This window comes from Sprattus sprattus, assembly GCF_963457725.1.
Source record: "Sprattus sprattus genome assembly, chromosome: 3".
NCBI classification, from domain to species: Eukaryota; Metazoa; Chordata; class Actinopteri; order Clupeiformes; family Clupeidae; genus Sprattus; species Sprattus sprattus.
In genome coordinates this window covers 8,512,293-8,532,844 of record NC_137922.1, presented here as the reverse complement: position 1 = coordinate 8,532,844, position 20,552 = coordinate 8,512,293, and the positions used below count along the sequence as shown (strand labels likewise).

Below are 20,552 nucleotides of genomic sequence, written 5' to 3'. Positions count from 1 at the left end.
TTTTATTTAAAATTATTTAACATAAAAACATCCATGGTTGAGTCCATAAGACTCTGTCAGTATAAAACATCAAGCTCAGTAGACAGCAATTGTTTGTGCAGATGATGGTATATGTCCAAGAGTTCTCGGAGTGGAGTACTGTGGAAGCGTAGCGGTAATATTAGCCTTAAGCGAGGCTAGCGGCTCAGATGTGCGGTCTGTCGAGTCATCTCCCCTTTGGCAATCCGGATAAAGAGACGATCAGGAGGAATGAGAGTCTGTTCAGGATATATTGATCCTAAAACATGGCCAGATAAAGAGACGATCAGGAGGAATGAGAGTCTGTTCAGGATATATTGATCCTAAAACATGTCCGTTACAGCTCTGTGGCCGAACCCCATTCATTGTCATCAAAGTCTTCGTGATCGTCAGAGCTGTCACTCCCGTTGATCTGGGTCCGGCGGCTGTGCAGCGCCTCGTGATGCGCTAGCCTGTCGGAGAAGAAGAAAGAATTAACATTCATTGCGGCCATTCCTCAAATTGTATAGTCATTATAACACCATAAATGAAAGCTCTCCATTATAACGCATTGACTTCAACTGAGCTGTATTAGCCAACTGGGCATGGCATACATGGCATTTAGCATACCACCTGGGCACGGGCATACATGGCATTTAGGATACCACCTGGATGCTGGCATACATGGCATTTAGGATATCACCTGGATGCTGGCATACATGGCATTTAGGATACCACCTGTGCACGAGCATACATGGCATTTAGGATATCACCTGGACGCTGGCATACATGGCATTTAGGATATCTCCCCTTGGTGAGGTGATCAAATACTTACACAAGGAACTGTGGGGACTGAGCTATATTGACCACCTGTGTGTGTGTGTGTGTGTGTGTGTGTGTGTGTGTGTGTGTGTGTGTGTGTGTGTGTGTGTGTGTGTGTGTGTGTGTGTGTGTAGTCCAATACTTACACAAGGAACTGAGGGGAGCTTCTCTCTCCAGGCTCTGCCATGCGAGTCTGAGGGAGGAGGAGAGTGAGAGAGAGTGAGGGTTAGGGTGAGAGAATGTGTGTGTGAGTGCAAGGGTGAGTGTGAGTGTGAGAGAGTGAGGTGAGAGAGAGTGTGAGAGAATGTGTGTGTGAGTGCGAGGGTGAGAGAGTGTGAGAGAATGTGTGTGTGAGTGTGAGTGCGAGGGTGAGTGTGAGAGAGTGCGAGGGTGAGGGTGAGTGGGAGTGTGTGACTGAGTGTGAATGTGAAAAACTGAAAATTGCTACACCAAGGGTCACTGGAAACATCATGTCTATTCCTCATCATATATGAACATCTAAAGGATGAGTAGGGGAGGATTGAGCTAGTGAGTGTGTGTGTGTGAGTGTGAGTGTGAGTGTGAGTGTGAGTGTGAGTGTGAGTGTGAGTGTGAGTGTGAGTGTGAGTGTGAGTGTGAGTGTGAGTGTGAGTGTGAGTGTGTGAGTGTGAGTATGAGTGTGAGTGTGAGAGTGTGTGTGTGTGTGTGTGAGCGCGTGCGTGCGTGTGTGTGTGTGTGTGTGTGTGTGTAATGAGTAGGGGAGGATTGAGTGCTTGTACCTGCTGCAGTTTCTCCTCGATGAATGACAGTGTGACGGGTGGGGGCGGGGGGCTCTCTGGAGGGGGCTCTGCACCCTTAGGCCTGGGGTCTGGAGCCTGGAAGTCTGGCGGTCCATCTGAGGGCGTGGTTGGGGCCTGGATCTCTGCGGCGCTGTAGTCCGAGTCGCTGAAGCTGCGGCTGCCTGGGGACGGGGCATCCTGGCGGGGGGGGCTGTAGGACGGGGGCAGCTGAGACTGGGGCTTGGGGACGTACAGGATGGGGGGAAGCCCATCAGGAGGGAGCTGGTACACGGGCTCAGCCTCGGGGGCAACGGGGGCAGGCGCTGGGCGGCGGGGGGGCTCAGGGCTGGGGCTGTCGTGGTCCCTGGCGGGCTCAGAGGAGCGGGCCAAGGCGGTGCCCCTGCCCCTAGACGGACGTGTCACTTCCTCCTGGGGACTGAAGGGGTCGTCAATGTCCTCGTTGTCAGTGTAGAGCTCGCCCAGCTCTCCGTCTGTGTAGGCCTCTCCGTCTGTGTCCTCGTAATCGCTGGCCGCACGGCTGTCGCAGCTCAGGTAGTCTGAAGCGTGATCAGGGGCCAACTCGTCCAGCACCTCCGTCTCACCCCCCTCCAGCTGCACACAAACACACACACACCCACACATATATTGATTTACCATGTTGATTGGTCATATTGATTTAGCAAGTGTGGTCAGAATTGACCCTCCAGTGGTGATGTATTAAACTCAAGAGGATACATGTTCAAAACACATTCAACACTAAACAGTAGAATGGTGTTGCATAATAACATTCAAACTAAAACAGTATGATGTTGTTGCGTACCGTAACCCATTCAACACTAAAACAGTATGATGTTGTTGCGTACTGTAACCCATTCAACACTAAAACAGTATGATGTTGTTGCGTACCGTAACCCATTCAAACTAAAACAGTAGAATGTTGTTGCGTACCGTAACCCTTTCAAACTAAAACAGTATGATGTTGTTGCGTACCGTAACCCATTCAAACTAAAACAGTAGAGTGGTGTTGCATAATAACGTCCAAACTAAAACAGTATGCTGGTGCTGCGTACCGTAACTTCAGAGACCCAGACTGGCTAAACAGTAGAATGGTGTTGCATACCGTAACTTCAGAGACCCAGACTGGCTTGGCTTGCTGCTGCCGTATCTTGTCTTTCAGAGACTCGTACCACACGTGTGACCCAGGCTGCAGGTCAATGTGGGCTGTGGAGGCAAGCAGATGGATTAGTTATTGAGTGAGAAATGTGTTATTTGGTCGGTTTCACTGGAAGTGGGCACGTCATAATGACATTTCTTATTACTGTATCTTATTGTAAATCACTTTAAGTACCTTATTTTCTTTATAGCCTGCCACATGGGACAACTCACCAGAGAACAGATGACAGTAGTGTTTCAACTCACCAGAGAACAGATGACTGTAGTGTTTCCTGACTTTGCTGGCGGAGGCGTAGAGACGGCGAGAGCTCTTGTTGGAGTCGGGAGCGTAGCGCGTCCTCATGGTCTTCACGTCCTTACGGCTGTGGGGGTTGAGGAAGAAGACCATAGGGTGGTACTGGATGTAGTTCAGCCGCTCCACTGCAGTGGGCGTAATGTCCAGCAGGGGGTGCTTGTTCTGAAAGGCCAAATGGAACGTTCAAGCAACACCAAGTTACTGAAACATCTCTCAAAGACATCGCTATTGGCTTCCAAAAGTCATGTTTAGTTTCTGACCTGCTCAGCTATCTTCCTCACGGTGTCCAGCTTGATCACGGTAGATGAAGTGCGTTCAGCTCCGCTACGGGGAACCATGTCTGGAGCAGAAAACACCGAGTGAACAGGGAGACCCTCTACAGCTCCTAAATGAGTTACAGTTACTGTGATTGAACACACAACTGACCTGCAACTTGAAATTCATCTGGCATTTCTCCGGCCAACTTCTCCATGGCAACGTCATTTAGAGGGCCAAGGATGACGATGGGTCGTTTAAAATTTGCTGGAAAAACGTAGAACAAAACGTCTCAAGGTTCGCCCCACATTCTGACTAATCAGGAACCTCAGCAACAAGGAAAATACCATTCAAAGGATAGTTTTTCATAAATGTCAATCACAGCTTCTTGCTTGGCCTCCTTACCTTCTCTCAATAGGACCTTCTCATAGGCTAACCTTCTCTCAACAGGACCTTCTCATAGGCTAACCTTCTCTCAATAGGACCTTCTCATAGGCTAACCTTCTTTCAATAGGACCTTCTCATAGGCTAACCTTCTCTCAATAGGACCTTATCATAGGCTTACCTTCTCTCAATAGGACCTTCTCATAGGCTTACCTTCTCTCAATAGGACCTTCTCATAGGTTTACCTTCTCTCTATAGGACCTTCTCATAGGCCTTACCTTCTCTCAATAGGACCTTCTCATAGGCTTACCTTCTCTCAATAGGACCTTCTCATAGGCTTACCTTCTCTCTATAGGACCTTCTCATAGGCTGACCTTCTCTCAATAGGACCTTCTCATAGGCTTACCTTCTCTCAATAGGACCTTCTCATAGACTTACCTTCTCATAGGCTTACCTTCTCTCAATAGGACCTTCTCATAGGCTTACCTTCTCTCAATAGGACCTTCTCATAGGCTTACCTTCTCTCTATAGGACCTTCTCATAGGCTTACCTTCTCTCAATAGGACCTTCTCATAGGCTGGAAATTTGCCCTGTATCGTCAGCATCAGGAGGTCGTCTCGGGTTCGCCTGGTATTCTTCTTGGCCCCGCGAAGCCCCCTCATCTTCCAGAACTCCGCCCTCTGACCTGAGGCCTGTTTCTCGGCAGCTAACACTCTCTGGGACTGCTCCGTACTGGCCAGCGTCTCAGCCCTGCAGCACACAGGAGCATCAATTAAATTAAATTAAATTAAATTAAATTCCATTCCATTCCATTCCATTCAATTTTATTTATATAGCGCCATAACAATACAATTGCCTCTAGGCGCTTTACAGAGCCCAGAGCCTGAACCCCCTTAGTGCAAGCACAATGGCAACAGGGGCAAAAAAAACTCCCTGTTAGGCTGAAAGAAACTTTAAGCAGAACCACGGCACATAAGGGGGGACCCATCTGCTTGAGGTCGGCCGGGTGGAGATAGGAAGGGGGGAAGGGGGAGGGTTGTGTGGCAGAAGTGGAAGGGAAAGAACAGGGGCTGTACACAGCATGCATTTGGTCGATACAGGCAAGACCAGTTTAGTGGGTATACATCACCATCAGGTGACGGTCAAACACACATTGTTTCCTAACCACATGTTCATGCAGTTGTTTTTTTTTTTTTTTCAAACAAGGTCACCTATTTTAAGCAATCAAACAACCACACCACCATACTGGTGTCAACTGTGCATTAGTTAAAAATGACCAAGTGCTGAGTGCAAACTTTATAATAAAGAAGGAGTTAAAGTGAAGTAAAAAAAAAGAGTTTTCCTCTTTGACTGTTGTGAAATGAATTTGCTGTACATCTTGACATCCATGAAGCAAGTCTGCTGTAGCTGAAGCATGTATGGTCTGTCTTACACACCTGGTCTGGTTGGGGATGGTCCCCTTGTCCAGCTCGTGCACGTATGGTCTTACACACCTGGTCTGGTTGGGGATGGTTCCCTTGTCCAGCTCGTGCAGGTCGTGGCCCATGCGTACAGCCAGCCAGTTGCCCAGCTTGCCTCGGTGCATGGTGTCCAGCACACGGAACACCTCGCCCCGGGTGAAACTCAGGCCCACGCTCCCCTCCGCCTCGTGGTCGAAGTGTGTGCGGATATAGAAGGAGTCTCCGATGTTGGACTTCATCAGCTTCTTGTAAACTATGGCAAAGAGGAGCAGGACATGAGGAACGTAAACTATGGCAAAGAGGAGCAGGACATGAGGAACGTAAACTATGGCAAAGAGGAGCAGGACATGAGGAACGTAAACTATGGCAAAGAGGAGCAGGACATGAGGAACGTAAACTATGGCAAAGAGGAGCAGGACATGAGGAACGTAAACTATGGCAAAGAGGAGCAGGACATGAGGAACGTTAACTATGGCAGAGAGGAGCAGGACATGAGGAACGTTAACTATGGCAGAGAGGAGCAGGACATGAGGAACTCGCTGAATTGTCTAGACAAGGTCATGATTTTGAAAAAGTGAAGGTTAATCGTTCCAATGGCATAATGCCTTAAGCTCACTGGAAGAACACTACACTTCCTGGATTAATGTGACAGTTTGGACAGAGGAGGTGCATATACACATCAGCCACAATAACCTACCACTAAATCAACACTATGAACCAATAACCTACCACTAAATCAACACTATGAACCAATAACCTACCACTAAATCAACACTATGAACCAATAACCTACCACTAAATCAACACTATGGGCCAATAACCTACCATTAAACCAACACTATGGAACAATCTGCCACCTTTTGATGTATTGTTTATAGAAAACTAGTTCTAATTTATACTAGCCATTATGTACCATATTCACACTATAAATCCATCTAGTTCTGTGTTCCAGGACGGAACACCTCACCTAATGTAAGGTTTTTGCATGCATTTCAGGAAGAAATGAACGCTGCTTTAAAAAGTAGACATCTGTGAACTCACTGTCCATTTTGTTCTGTGTGCGGAGGGAGATGGGTTCTCCTGTGCGGATGTTCAGCAGATACATGGCTGCCTCCTCTCGTGTGAAGTGATTGAAGTCTACGCCATTCACCTGCAAAATACCCGCAGTGGTACATTTAAACTGATGTTTTCCTCACCACAGAAACACCACGTGTTGTTCTGTGCTTCTGAACAGAATTAAGTGGCTCTAGTTTGGATTGGCATTTGCAGTGAATGATGAGGGTCAACAAAGAACCGTACAGCCTATAATAGTTCTATAAAAGGGACTGTATTTAAAATAGTTCTAATAAAGTGACTGTATTTAAAATAGATCTATAAAGAGACTGTATTTAAAATAATTCTATAAAGTGACTGTAAGGGTTAAACTAGTTCTATAAAGTGACTGTAAGGGTGAAACTAGTTCTATAAAGTGACTGCATTTAAAATAATTCTATAAAGTGACTGTATTTAAAATAGTTCTATAAAGTGACTGTAAGGGTTAAACTAGTTCTATAAAGTGACTGTAAGGGTTAAACTAGTTCTATAAAGTGACTGTGTAAGGGTTAAACTAGTTCTATAAAGTGACTGTAAGGGTGAAACTAGTTCTATAAAGTGACTGTAAGGGTTAAAATAGTTCTATAAAGTGACTGTATGTAAACTAGTTCTATAAAGTGACTGTATGTAAACTAGTTCTATTAAGTGACTGTGCGGGCACATGATGGCAGCACTCCGGTCCCATCCAATTCTCTCCATGGGGTCTCCATGGGGGGTTAACTGCTCTATCTCAAAGCACATGGCAGTGACCAATCTAGCTCTTGGCCGCGTCAGTTAAAATCGAATGTTTACATCTGCTACCGTTGATTATACAGTAAATACGTTGTGAAATGAAACAAAAACACACCACAGTTAAAGTTGTATTAGTATTGATTGATTCACATCGATATGAATGGATTACATGACTAACAACTGGTGGAAAGTAATATGAAAATATTTGTTCACTGAATTAGCGTTCTGTCCCAAACAGTTGCGTTCCAGTTTCAAAGTTTCACTTTCGCTTTCAGTATTTCAACGTGAATGAGAGGGAGCACAAGAACTGAGCGTCTAGCAGCGTTTATCATATCATATACATTATATATGATGCATGTATATGTCTGTGGGCATCTCAAGCACGTGCAAAAGTTGTTGTTGTTCAATTTGAATCAGATACGAGAGACACATGCGCGCCCAGTCCAATTACCAGCGGAATCGAATCGTGTGTCCAGGGGTTTACATCGGAGTCCAGTCGGACTCAAGTCGGACACAATTAATCTAGTTCTAGGGAGACACATGTGTCCAATATCCAATTTAAATCGGACTGAAATCGGAAATTGGACACATGTGTCCACACTGTGTAAGGGTTAAACTAGTTCTATAAAGTGACTGTATTTAAAATAGTTCTATAAAGTGACTGTATGTAAACTAGTTCTATAAAGTGACTGCATGTAAACTAGTTCTATAAAGTGACTGTAAGGGTTAAACTAGTTCTATAAAGTGACTGTATGTAAACTAGTTCTATAAAGTGACTGTATGTAAACTAGTTCTATAAAGTGACTGTATGTAAACTAGTTCTATAAAGTGACTGTAAGGGTTAAACTAGTTCTATAAAGTCACTGTAAGGGTTAAACTAGTTCTATAAAGTGACTGCATTTAAACTAGTTCTATAAAGTGACTGTATTTAAACTAGTTCTATAAAGTGACTGTATTTAAACTAGTTCTATAAAGTGACTGTAAGGGTTAAACTAGTTCTATAAAGTGACTGTAAGGGTTAAACTAGTTCTATAAAGTGACTGTAAGGGTTAAACTAGTTCTATAAAGTGACTGCATTTAAACTAGTTCTATAAAGTGACTGTATGTAAACTAGTTCTATAAAGTGACTGTAAGGGTTAAACTAGTTCTATAAAGTCACTGTAAGGGTTAAACTAGTTCTATAAAGTGACTGCATTTAAACTAGTTCTATAAAGTGACTGTATTTAAACTAGTGCTATAAAGTGACTGTATGTAAACTAGTTCTATAAAGTGACTGTAAGGGTTAAACTAGTTCTATAAAGTGACTGTAAGGGTTAAACTAGTTCTATAAAGTGACTGCATTTTAAACACTTCTCCATCTACCTGCATGATCTGGTCGCCCTCCTTCATGCCCTGCCTCTGTGCAGGACTGTTGGGTTGAACGGCCCCCACAAAGATCCCCACATCATTCCCTCCGACCAGCCGCAACCCCACACTGCCATCCTTCACAAAGTCCACCACATTCTGGTCTGAGCTGTACCTGAGAGCCAGAGACATGAAGTCACGTTAAATTCCCACGCAGAAGGTAAACGTACATTAGCACCTACTCTCTCTCACACACACACACACACACACACACACACACACACACACACACACACACACACACACACACACGAAATCTCACCCTGTGTTATGTGTGGGATAGGCATCTGGAGGGAGTGCGTAAACTGGCTCCTCTACGGCCTTCACTGGAAGATAAAGCAGACATATTTTAGAAGGACACAAAATACACAGTTTCTATAGAAAGAATGCTCTGAGTTCAGCATTGGTCTTGCTTAACCTAACAGTAACATTGGGGTGAAGCTGATCACACGGTTCAAAGAGGAACCCTTCAGGATCTTAAGGACTTCTTAATGACTTTGATTCCATTCAGCAATGAGAGCAGTCCTTAACCATCTCGTGTGTGATGCAATAACACTACACTAACGGATAGAAGTACACTAACAGAATGAAGTACACTAACAGATAGAAGTACACTAACAGAATGAAGTACACTAACAGATAGAAGTACACTAACAGAATGAAGTACACTAACAGATAGAAGTACACTAACAGAATGAAGTACACTAACAGATAGAAGTACACTAACAGAATGAAGTACACTAACAGATAGAAGTACACTAACAGAATGAAGTACACTAACAGATAGAAGTACCCTAACAGAATGAAGTACACAAACAGATAGAAGTACACTAACAGAATGAAGTACACTAACAGAATGAAGTACACTAACAGATAGAAGTACATTAACAGAATGAAGTACACTAACAGATAGAAGTACACTAACAGAATGAAGTACACTAACAGATAGAAGTACACTAACAGAATGAAGTACCCTAACAGATAGAAGTACACTAACAGAATGAAGTACACTAGCAGATAGAAGTACACTAACAGAATGAAGTACACTAGCAGATAGAAGTACACTAACAGAATGAAGTACACTAACAGATAGAAGTACACTAACAGAATGAAGTACACTAACAGATAGAAGTACCCTAACAGAATGAAGTACACAAACAGATAGAAGTACACTAACAGAATGAAGTACACTAACAGATAGAAGTACATTAACAGAATGAAGTACACTAACAGATAGAAGTACACTAACAGAATGAAGTACCCTAACAGATAGAAGTACACTAACAGAATGAAGTACACTAGCAGATAGAAGTACACTAACAGAATGAAGTACACTAACAGATAGAAGTACATTAACAGAATGAAGTACACTAACAGATAGAAGTACACTAACAGAATGAAGTACACTAACAGATAGAAGTACACTAACAGAATGAAGTACACTAACAGATAGAAGTACATTAACAGAATGAAGTACACTAACAGATAGAAGTACACTAACAAAATGAAGTACACTAACAGATAGAAGTACACTAACAGAGTGAAGTACACCTACCTTGCGGCTTGCTGTTGCTTGCCTTGGACACATCAGAACGTAGCGTACCATTGGCGCGTGGAAAACTGAAAGTGAAAAATAACAGCCCATTGGATATGAGTTCAAACATGTGGTGCCTAATCACACTCTTCTAGCACAACAAATACTACCCTACACCTGAGTATGGATTTACACACACACACTACACCTGAGGATGGGTTTAGCACAACACACACACACTACACCTGAGGATGGGTTTAGCACAACACACACACACACTACACCTGAGGATGGATTAGGCACCACACACACACACACACTACACCTGAGTATGGGTTTAGCACAACACACTACACAACACCTGAGTATGGATTTAGCACAACACACACACACACACACACACACACACACACACACACACACACTACACCTGAGTATGGGTTTAGCACACAGGGGAAACAATTCCCATTGATTAACAATGGTCCAGCCCGAAGGAGGAAGTGATTTGCCCTTTCTATAGGTGACGGACATCTGAGCCTGGTGAGAATCCATGTGGGGCGGGCCCACTGAACTAAGCCCTGATAGGAGGGCAGGAAGGGAGGGATCTGATTGGGTACCTGTGGTTGCTCTCGTCCGTGCTGTCATAGCGTCTGGGGGGAGACGGGGCTCGCTCGGACTCAGAGGAGTCTAAACACACACACACACACACACGGGTTGAATGTATAGGAGCAGCTTTGCTGTTTTAAATCTCCTTTCTTTTATTATTATTTTTATTCTAACCTTTCTATTGTATAGTACAGTATAAGTCCTCTGACATAATAATAATAATAATTAATTTTATTTTTAAAGTATGAACGTTAGTGTTCACGCTGTGGTACAGACACAGACTGTGTTCATGCTGTGGTACAGACCTTCTGGTGGTGGCCTGGTTGGGGGCAAGACCCTGCGTAGAGAGTCATCCTGTCTGACCATGACTGGTGACGATCGCACGTCAGGACGACCTCTGGCACAGGAAGTAAAACATGTCACCTCATTGCTGATTGGCCAATAACAAAGTTGCACATTAATACAAACTACTTCTATAGCCGGAATTAAGAATTTGACTACTTTCCATCAAATCACTGCGTGTGGTTCGACTCACCCAATGTCTCTCTTGGAGTTCAAGGAGCCTCTGGTTACAGGCGACTCCGGCCTCGGAGCGGAGGCATAACTGGCCTCAGACTCCGTTTCTGAGTGACCTGTTTCAACACGTGGAGGGAAACATGTCTTAGACTCCGTCTCTGAGTGACATGTTTCAACACGTGGAGGTAAACATGTCTTATCACCGAACAACGAGACTCCAGGCACACTTTAATCAGGGATGCAGATACGGGCATTTCAAAGACAAAACACATCGCTTCAGTGACGCCACATCCAGTTAATGATAATGTAAATGAGTTTGTGTGTGAGTGTGTGTGTGTAATGATAGTGTACTGATGCTGACAAGGGTCGACATTTCCTTGTGGCAAGACATTTTTTAGTTTTGACGGTTTTGCTTGTTCATTTCTTTCTGTAGGTGATCTGCGTGTGTAACTGTGTGTGTGTGTGTGTGTGTATATATGTGTGTGTGTGTGTGTGTGTGTGTGTGTGTGTTCCATCCGCACTCACCCCGGTCAGTAGGGGGCACTGTGGGGGCTGTCCAGCGTGGGGGCTCTACTGCGGGGGCTTTAGCGACCCCTGGGGGCATTCTGGAAGAGACAGAGACAGAGAGAGGTCAGAGGTTAGAGGTTAGAGGTCAGAGGTGAACTGGAGGTAAGAGTGAAAATGAGAGAAATAGAAAAGGGGCGGGGCAAGGAACTGAGTGGCAACTAAAATAAATATCGGGAACATTGTGTAACCCTTGAACTTCACCACACTGCCTAACGCAGGCACGGCCTCCTAACATCCCTTTTTGATCCGTTCATGACGTGCTATGGCACAGACCAAGAGGTGGTCACTAGACCAGTTCACTTTTATTGAAATGTAATTTTGGGATGCAAAATAAGCTTTCTTTTCCTTCACAGGCTTAAATCTGGCCTACATCAATCCAAATGGCCCATGGTAATGTAGAGTGAACCCTTTGGTAACACAGGAGTCTCAGAGCAGGTGACTGCTAGTTAACATATTTGGATCATTTTGATGATAAAAGTGGGCAGATGTTGTCATAAATTAATAAATTAAAAGCACATACACTACAGGGACATGCTCAGAAGGATTATTTTCCCCATTTTATTATTTCATTAACACACATATTCACACTGGAACAAGTTGTTTTAAAAAAAAAGAGAGATAACAAACTATACACAAATGATGAGCAAACAAAAAACTAACAAGTCAAAACTAAAATGAATATGTGATTTAGCAAAAAAAAAAAAAAAAAAACATAGCACAAAAAAAAATCATCAAAATCTCCAAAAGTAGGAGACTGGGTGAGGTCTATATTTAGGCATGAGTTGATCAGTGGCCCTTGTAACAGTGGCCCCGTCCCGAGGCTCCTGCAGAGGGCCAGCGAGGGCAGGGTTGGCTGCTAGGCCTCCTCCTAATACCTGTATCTGCTGTCCTGGGCACGGCGGGAGGCGCTGCCATCTGACTCCGACTCTGAATCTGTGGAAATTAACAATTAAACATTTCTCTGAGCAAAACATCTCAGACCATCTATCCCCAAGACATGTTGAAACCTGTACAATCTGTAATTACTTAAGAGTGACCCCTCTTCTCTCAAGGGTCAGGAGTCCCTCGAGAAAGAGAAAGAAAGAAAGAAAGAAAGAAAGAAAGAAAGAAAGAAAGAAAGAAAGAGAGAGAGAGAGAGAGAGGGAGAGGGAGAGAGAGAGAGACAGAGAGATACAGAGATAGAGAGAACACCGCTATTTAAAGGTATAGCCTGGCACTGACCTGGCGGTGGAGGTCTGTATGGCGAGGAGCCTCTGGAGTTGGAGCGCAGGTTGGCAGGCAGGTCAGGGAGGACTTTGTATCTGGCGTTGGGCTCAGCCTTGGGACTCTTCCGTCTGGGTGGGGGAGAACTGCCCCCGTCAGAGTCCGACTCGGAGACCGCTGCAGAGTGAGAGAGCAGGGCGGTTAACACCTGATGGGCAGCACCGAGTTCCCTCCGTAGTACTGGTCCACTGAGGTCTCCACTTGTTTTACCAACCGCTTACTCCAGCTTTCTTCTCCTCGAGTGCAAACGCAAGTGTCTGTGATGACTTTACTATATTATTAGAATGATCCATCAATTCAGTTGTGTGATAATAATAATGATGTAAACAATCATATGATTTATACAGCTCTGTAATGTCATTCACTGAAACATCTGCAGACCTATTCAACTGCTTGAGAAGTTTCTAAAGTGGGTAGGTCATGTAGCGGGGTGTGGTGTAGGAACTAGAGAGGTCGGAGGTCGTACGTTTGCGTGGGCGTGAAGCGGAGGAGGAGGGCCGTGGGGCGTTCCAGTTGGGGGACGCACGAGGATTGGGTAGAGTGGAGAGGCCGGACAGAACCCTGCAATCATGAAAAACTCTTTTAAAAAAAGTGTACAAACATGGCTTTCGGGTGTGAAGACGTTAATATCCAAAACATAAGGTATTAACAGCGCCATCTTCATATTCACCTGTATCTGTCAGAGTCCTTCAGAGTGTCTGTGCTGTCCCTTCTTGGAGGGGGCGGAGAATCACTTCTGTCTGATTCAGACTCAGAGGGGGCTGCAGCCAATCAAAACACACCAGAGGGAAGTTAGGGTGAGGGGAAGGGAAGTTAAGGTTAGGGTCAGGGGAAAGGAAGGTGGGTCACTGTGAGAGCAGGAGGGAATGGCGATCACAACAAACATCACTGAGTGACAGAAGATGGACTACAGTCATCACAGTCCACTGAGTGACAGAGGATGGACTACAGTCATCACAGTCCACTGAGTGACAGAGGATGGCTACATCTGATTGGCTAGAGGATGGCTACATCTGATTCCTCATCGTAATGGAGAGGGCTTCAGAGTGACAGCTAAGCATATGATGTTAGTTGATTCCCTTCCATAGGTGTGTGTGTGTGTGTGTGTGTGTGTGTGTGTGTGTGTGTGTATCCAGGATCAGTACGAGATGTCCGAGTACGAGAGCCCTGCTGGCCTCACCTCTGCACCTGGGAAGGGTGTGTGTGTGTGTGTGTGTGTGTGTGTGTGTGTGTCCAGGATCAGTGCTGCCCTGTTGGCCTCACCTCTGCGTCTGGGAAGGCTGTGTGCGGGGGGGCGTGTGTGTGTGTGTGTGTGTGTGTGTCACCTCTGCGTCTGGGCAGGCTGTGTGCGGGGGGGCGGCTCAGCGTGGAGCGCACAGGAGACGGGTCTCGGGACTTTGGCTTCGGCGGCGGAGCTTCTGCTCGGGTTCTGGAACATAAAGGCTCAGTTCAGACCCGAGATCACAGCGGACCTAACGAACCTGACCCGATGGAGTGGGTGAGAGTACCTGTGTGTACGACGCTCTCGGGCGGGGGGACGAGATGACCTGCCCCTGGCTGGCGAATCGGAATCCAGATCTGAAATGTCTAAGAGGGCGAAATGTAGAATCAGATATTTGAGCTAAAGAGCTGGCGTGAACAGACACAGACACACACACACACACACACACACACACACACACACACACACTCACACCTCCATCTCTCACCTTCTAGCTCAGAGCTGTCTCCTTGCAGCTCGTCGCCACTGTTCCGAGGACTGTCTTCCACTTCAGGGATGCTGACCAGGAACTTCCGGCTGTCTCTCAGGACCACCATGGTCAGCCGGCCTCTGGACTTCTCCACTAGATGCTTAGTCTCCAGCAGGGACAGGTTCTCTGTGGTCATGCCGTTGATCTAGGGAGCAATCAGAGCCGTGATCAAACTGGAACATTTCAGAGTCATTTCAACCCTGAATCATCACGAGGAGGACCCGTTTGAAGACCACGGGAATGGATGAATATTACCTTCAGAACAAGATCTCCTTCCTGTAAAGTCCCCTCTTTGGCAGCCAGTCCAGTAGGCGTCATGTGTTTGATAAAGATCTGGCTTCCCAGCTTCATTCCGTACTCTGAACAGATACACAGCACAAAGTCATCATTCCTTCTAAACAAATAGAATTCCTTCAGCCCCTCTCACCTAATGACCATCCCTACTCCAAAAACACATTATCAAAGACAGGATCCATTTCTCTTCTCCTTGTCAGTAACTAACGGCTCCCCAGTGCCCTCACCATCGGTCTGCTTCTTCTTGATCAGCGTGGTTCTGATGGGCTTGTCTGCCGCGTCCTGCTGCGGCAGGCGTTTGAAGCCGGACATGAGGGGGAGGTCGTGGCCGTTGCGCTCCGGGGAGGCGCTGTGGCCCCTGCGGGGGCTCCTGCCGTAGCTGCCCGTGTCGGACCCTCGGCGGGGCCGGCGGTGGTTGGGGTCCTCGGCCAGCAGGTTGGAGCTGGACTGGGCCCGCGTCGGCCTGGTGCTGATGGGGATCTGGATCACCTTGGGTCTCTTCACTGTCTGAAGCAGATGAGGATGAGGGGGACATTTACTACAGCAGCCAGATTTAGTCTCGAAAAAGTTAAACATCAAATATGTTTTGCTCTCTCCATCCTCTCTATCTCTACCCATGCAGTTCAACGATTTCACTTTTAGCAAATACATTTCTGTAACGCAAAAACAAAAACTATGGTAAAAGCGTTCCATTTCTACATGATAGCTGTAGTACTGATGCACTTGAGCCTGTGCCTTTGACCTTCTGAGGAAAGACTCGAAGTGAAGTGTCAGCCTCTACTGTACTGTCGCCTGTTTGAGAGCTAATATGGCGCCTGTTTGAGAGCTAATATGGCGCCTGTTTGAGAGCTAATATGGCGCCTGTTTGAGAGCTAATATGGCGCCTGTTTAAGTGCTAAGATGGCACCTGTTTGAGAGCTAATATGGCGCCAGTTTGAGTGCTAATATGGCGCCTGTTTGAGAGCTAATATGGCGCCTGTTTGAGAGCTAATATGGCGCCTGTTTGAGAGCTAATACGGCGCCAGTTTGAGTGCTAATATGGCGCCTGTTTGAGAGCTAATATGGCGCCTGTTTGAGAGCTAATATGGCGCCTGTTTGAGAGCTAATACGGCGCCTGTTTGAGAGCTAATACGGCGCCTGTTTGAGAGCTAAAATGGCGTTTTTTTGGTTCTTACAACGTTGGCTGTTTTCCCGCAGCTCTTCAGGTTCTGAATGGTGAAGTTAGACGTGCCGTTCTCCATGGAAACCCCATTGACCATAACAATACGATCTCGGGTCCTGTTCAAAGACAGAGAAGCAAGAACAAAAGCCCTGTCAGCTTTGGCATGGAACAGGTGTGTGTGTGTGTGTGTGTGTGTGTGTGAGTGTGTGAGTGTGTGAGTGTGTGAGTGTGTGAGTGTGTGAGTGTGTGAGTGTGTGAGTGTGTGAGTGTGTGAGTGTGTGAGAGAGAGAGAGAGAGGCACCATCACTGCGGCGGGTAAACACATGGCAGGTTAGACCTGAAAAACTGTAGTAGGATATGAAGAAGTGGAAGTATTGGTGTGAATAATAAGGTCACTCAGTGCCAAGGAGACGACAACTCACTCTAGCCTGCCCATAGTGGTCCATTGTAACACTAGGTAGGGTAAGGGTTAGGGTTAACTCACTGTAGTCTCCCCATAGCTGGTCCATTGTAACACTAGGTAAGGGTTAGGGTAGGGGGTTAACTCACTGTAGTCTGCCCATAGCGGGTCCATTGTAACACTAGGTAAGGGTTAGGGTAGGGGGTTAACTCACTGTAGTCTGCCCATAGCAGGTCCATTGTAACACTAGGTAAGGGTTAGGGTTAGGTTAAGGGTTAACTCACTGTAGTCTGCCCATAGCGGGTCCATTGTAACACTAGGTAAGGGTAAGGGTTAGGGTTAGGGTTAACTCACTGTAGTCTGCCCATAGCGGGTCCATTGCGCACCACGTCAGACACCACCACCGCCGTGTCTCCTGTGTCCGGATTAGGCTTGTCTCGGCCTCCGGACAATGCAAAGCCAAAGCCCATTTTCGGATCCTGTTAGAGGGATAGAAAGAAAGAAAGAAAGAAAGAAAGAAAAAAAGAGAGAGAGAGGGATAGAAAGAAAGAGAGAGAGAGAGAAACAGAGAGAGAGAGCACATTTCACTCCACTGTAACCTCCCCAATCTTAAATTCCAAACAGCAGGGTGTGGTTGACGGTGGCTCTGAAATAATGGCGCGTGAAGTCTGTCACGCTTGTCACCATTGCTGTCTCTACAGAGCAATTCAGTATCAATCTATCAATCTCTCAAAGAGCCCCACTGTTTGCCCAAGACTAACACAGTTTAAGGTGCAGGGTGTGTACTACTGTGAGCAGAGGTGTATGTAAACACACTTACCTTGCTCAGTGTTACTGTGTGCTGCTCCCATATCGTCATTTCCTCCATCTCTGGCTGCTGAGAGGAAAACAGACGGATTAAAGCGTCACATCCAGTCACAAACTGGATTTCCAAATGAAAATGAGACGTAATTATGGTCCATAACAACAGTAACAGTGAAACAGTACACAAACATAAAGCACTAATCCATTGGCAGGGCCTCACTCTGTGTCAGCGCGCTCACTCCCCTGTGTGCTCCGGTCTGAGCTGGAACAGGAAGAGTGAGTCAACATGAGCGTGAGCGTGCCCACACCTGTGGCATTCCTGAGGGACAGGTAAGGGGGAGGAGCCAGCCCCATCGACACCCCTCCCCCATAGCTCTTGCTGCTAGACTCGCGTTGTGAACAGAGAAGACACCTGACACCAATGAACCAATGGAGCGTCCCGAACAAACCCTTAGTCACCTGACACCAATGAACCAATGGAGCGTCCCGACCAAACCCTTAGTCACCTTACACCAATGAACCAATTGAGCATCTCGACCAAACCCTTAGTCAGGCCCCCTCACAGAGCTCCCTTTAGCATTCTCAGCATGCCTAACTCTCCTCACTGCATTTCAAGCATACCTGTTATTGCAAACCTTAACACGGGGGCCGGCTCATTGATAAGTATCTACACATTTACATACAAGTACTACGCTTTTGGGCGGTTTGAAACTGGATTGGCTCATGTAGGCATTTCAGGCTTCAGTATCATACTGGGTTTTGATCCATGAAGACAGATCACACAGCTTTTATTAAATTATTAAATGTGTGGTAGTAGCCTGATTTGTATTCACTTGTTTTATAGACATTTCAAACCGTTATAGAATGTCAGAAACCTGTTGTCTATGTAGTTCAAAAAGATGCTTTCAACCCAGACTAGAAACTTCACAATAAAATGAGTCATTCTGTTTGGATTGACCAACCACGTGCAATGTGTCACTAAAATGCGTTAAAAGGAGTGGAGAGATTCTGAATCATTTAAAAGAAATCCAAATCACCATAACTAGACGTACACGTCACACAAAGTCCAATCTCAGTGCATACAGTACCAGTCAAACGTTTGGACACACCTTCTCATTTTTTGAGAAGTTTTTTTATTTACTTTTATAATTTTCTACATGGAAGAACACTTTTTTTGTTTAGTGCATCATTCCATATGTGTTTTTTCGTAGTTTAGATGTCTTATTAATCTACAATGTAGAAAATAATAAAAGTAAAGAAAACAATTCTCAAAAAAATTAACGGTGTGTCCAACCTTTTGACTGGTACTGTGTCTCTCTTCAAGTAAAACGAAGGTGTGTGTTGGAGCCTTCTCAACATGTGGCCTTTTGAAGTGCCCGAGAAATGCTTTATTAAGGCCAGTAAGGTCAAATGAACGGTTCAGTGATTACAGCTCCCCCACAAATAAAGTATATACGCACTAAGACAGCATGACATAACCAGGTTCAATTCCACACAGACTTCCTCCACATTCCTACTCCTCTGTCTGACTTCACCACACCAATGAAACTGATTGGTGAGGTAAGTGCCACTCTGAGATGACTCAGCCAGATATCACTGAAACACTACTTCAGATTGTTGCCAGGTAGAAAGACGGAGGGGGAGGTTCCTTTGCCCCCAGGCAGGGGGTGGGGGGGGGCACAAACAAAGGCTGGCTGGCAGACAGACAGAGACAGACAGACAGACAGGCAGACAGGCAGAGACAGACAGACAGACAGACAGACAGGCAGGCAGGCAGGCAGGCAGACTGATCCATTAATATACACGGCAGAGGAAGTATAGCCGATCTGCTTGTCAAACAATGCAAATGTCAGCGTTTTGGATATTTGCAGGACCTGTAGGTGAGGCCATCCAGGAACAAACACACTTACTCTGTAACCTATAAACCACAGCGGGGTTTGGTCCTCTGTAACCTATTAACAGCAGCTGGGTTTCTCCCACAAACATAATAAAATAAGGTGATTTCCACCTGACACACAGTAACCAGGCAAGGCAGGACACATGCAGTTAAATGTGCTGGATACTGAGCAATGAAGAACACCAACACCTCTATTAAAGTGTTGAAGCTGAAGAGAAAGTGCTTCTTCATTATAATCCAAACTGAGTATTATTCCTAAAACTGGATTAATTTATTTCTTTCATGCTGTGACAGGCAGTGCAACGAAGGAGACCTCAGTCACCCACTCATTATCCATAGTAAAGAGAGACGCTGAAAAACCAGTCGGCTCCACAAACACCCACAACAGAACTTGAGTCATAAACGCACAAATGTTGATGTTAAAAAAAAAACACTACAACAGCAGGCAATATGTTGATTATAAATGCAAACAGTTCAGGATTTAACACTTTATATTTCAGGCATCAGCTCCTGGCATGAGAGTGATGACTGATTGCCATTGGTTCAGCAGTGGCCTACACGTACAGCCGGTGACATTGAGACAAAATGTCTACTGCAGTCTAACATATGCCCTTGCTCTCCACAACGCTCACGTGTCCCAAAGGCAACAGGATCTTAAACACTCAGAGCTAACACAGAGAAGGCTGTAACACTCACGGGCTGCACACTGCTTAAAGACCCTCAGAGCGAACACTGACAAGGCTGTAACACTCACAAGCTGCACACTGCTTAAAGACACTCAGAGCGAACACTGACAAGGCTGTTACACTCACGGGCTGCACACTGCTTAAAGACACTCAGAGCTAACACTGACAAGGCTGTAACACTCACCGGGTTCACAAACCGAACCTCCATTCCCAGGGCACGAGACACACACCTGCTACCTCCTCAGCCCCTCCCCCCACAAAACAACAGCTTTCCTTCCTTCCACCTCTGTGTTGGTCAAGGAAAACTTTAACCAAGGAAACGCATTCATGCAATCCTCCGTAAAACACGCGCTTCTATTCCATTCATGCAGTACTCCGTAGAACACTTAGTTCTATTCCATTCATGCAATCCTCCGTAGAACACTCGGTTCTATCCCATTCATGCAGTAATCCGTAGAACACTCGGTTCTATTCCATTCATGCAAAACTCCGTAGAACACGCGCTTCTTTTCCATTCATCGATCGCTCCGATAATGAGGAATCAAAGCCTGACCGTTAGGTGCTGGTTTGGAAAAACACCTTGCGTAAGCCCCTCCCACATGAGGAGGCTTCCCCCACCCCTCTCTGCTCCCCCCCACCTTCGTGACTCTCATTGCCCTCCGTTGCCATGGAGATAAGGGGGCGCCTGGCAAACACAGGA

The 20,552-nt window shown here is 45.8% G+C and overlaps 1 protein-coding gene across 1 annotated transcript; it reads right to left on the bottom strand.

The window, feature by feature from the left end:
• Positions 1-355: 355 nt before the first annotated feature.
• Positions 356-20,060, bottom strand: tjp3 (tight junction protein 3; the record flags this gene model as incomplete). Its single annotated transcript, XM_080834401.1, has 30 exons — positions 356-470; positions 966-1,012; positions 1,578-2,189; positions 2,698-2,798; positions 2,997-3,207; positions 3,306-3,385; positions 3,472-3,567; positions 4,235-4,434; positions 5,178-5,397; positions 6,186-6,294; positions 8,331-8,487; positions 8,635-8,698; positions 9,928-9,992; positions 10,524-10,593; positions 10,818-10,909; positions 11,048-11,144; positions 11,554-11,633; positions 12,471-12,528; positions 12,817-12,975; positions 13,325-13,419; positions 13,529-13,619; positions 14,184-14,287; positions 14,367-14,445; positions 14,568-14,754; positions 14,865-14,968; positions 15,131-15,410; positions 16,079-16,181; positions 16,820-16,944; positions 17,286-17,342; positions 20,037-20,060. The coding sequence occupies 30 exons, from the start codon at positions 20,058-20,060 to the stop codon at positions 356-358; spliced, it is 3,882 nt and encodes a 1,293-aa protein (XP_080690527.1).
• Positions 20,061-20,552: the final 492 nt, after the last annotated feature.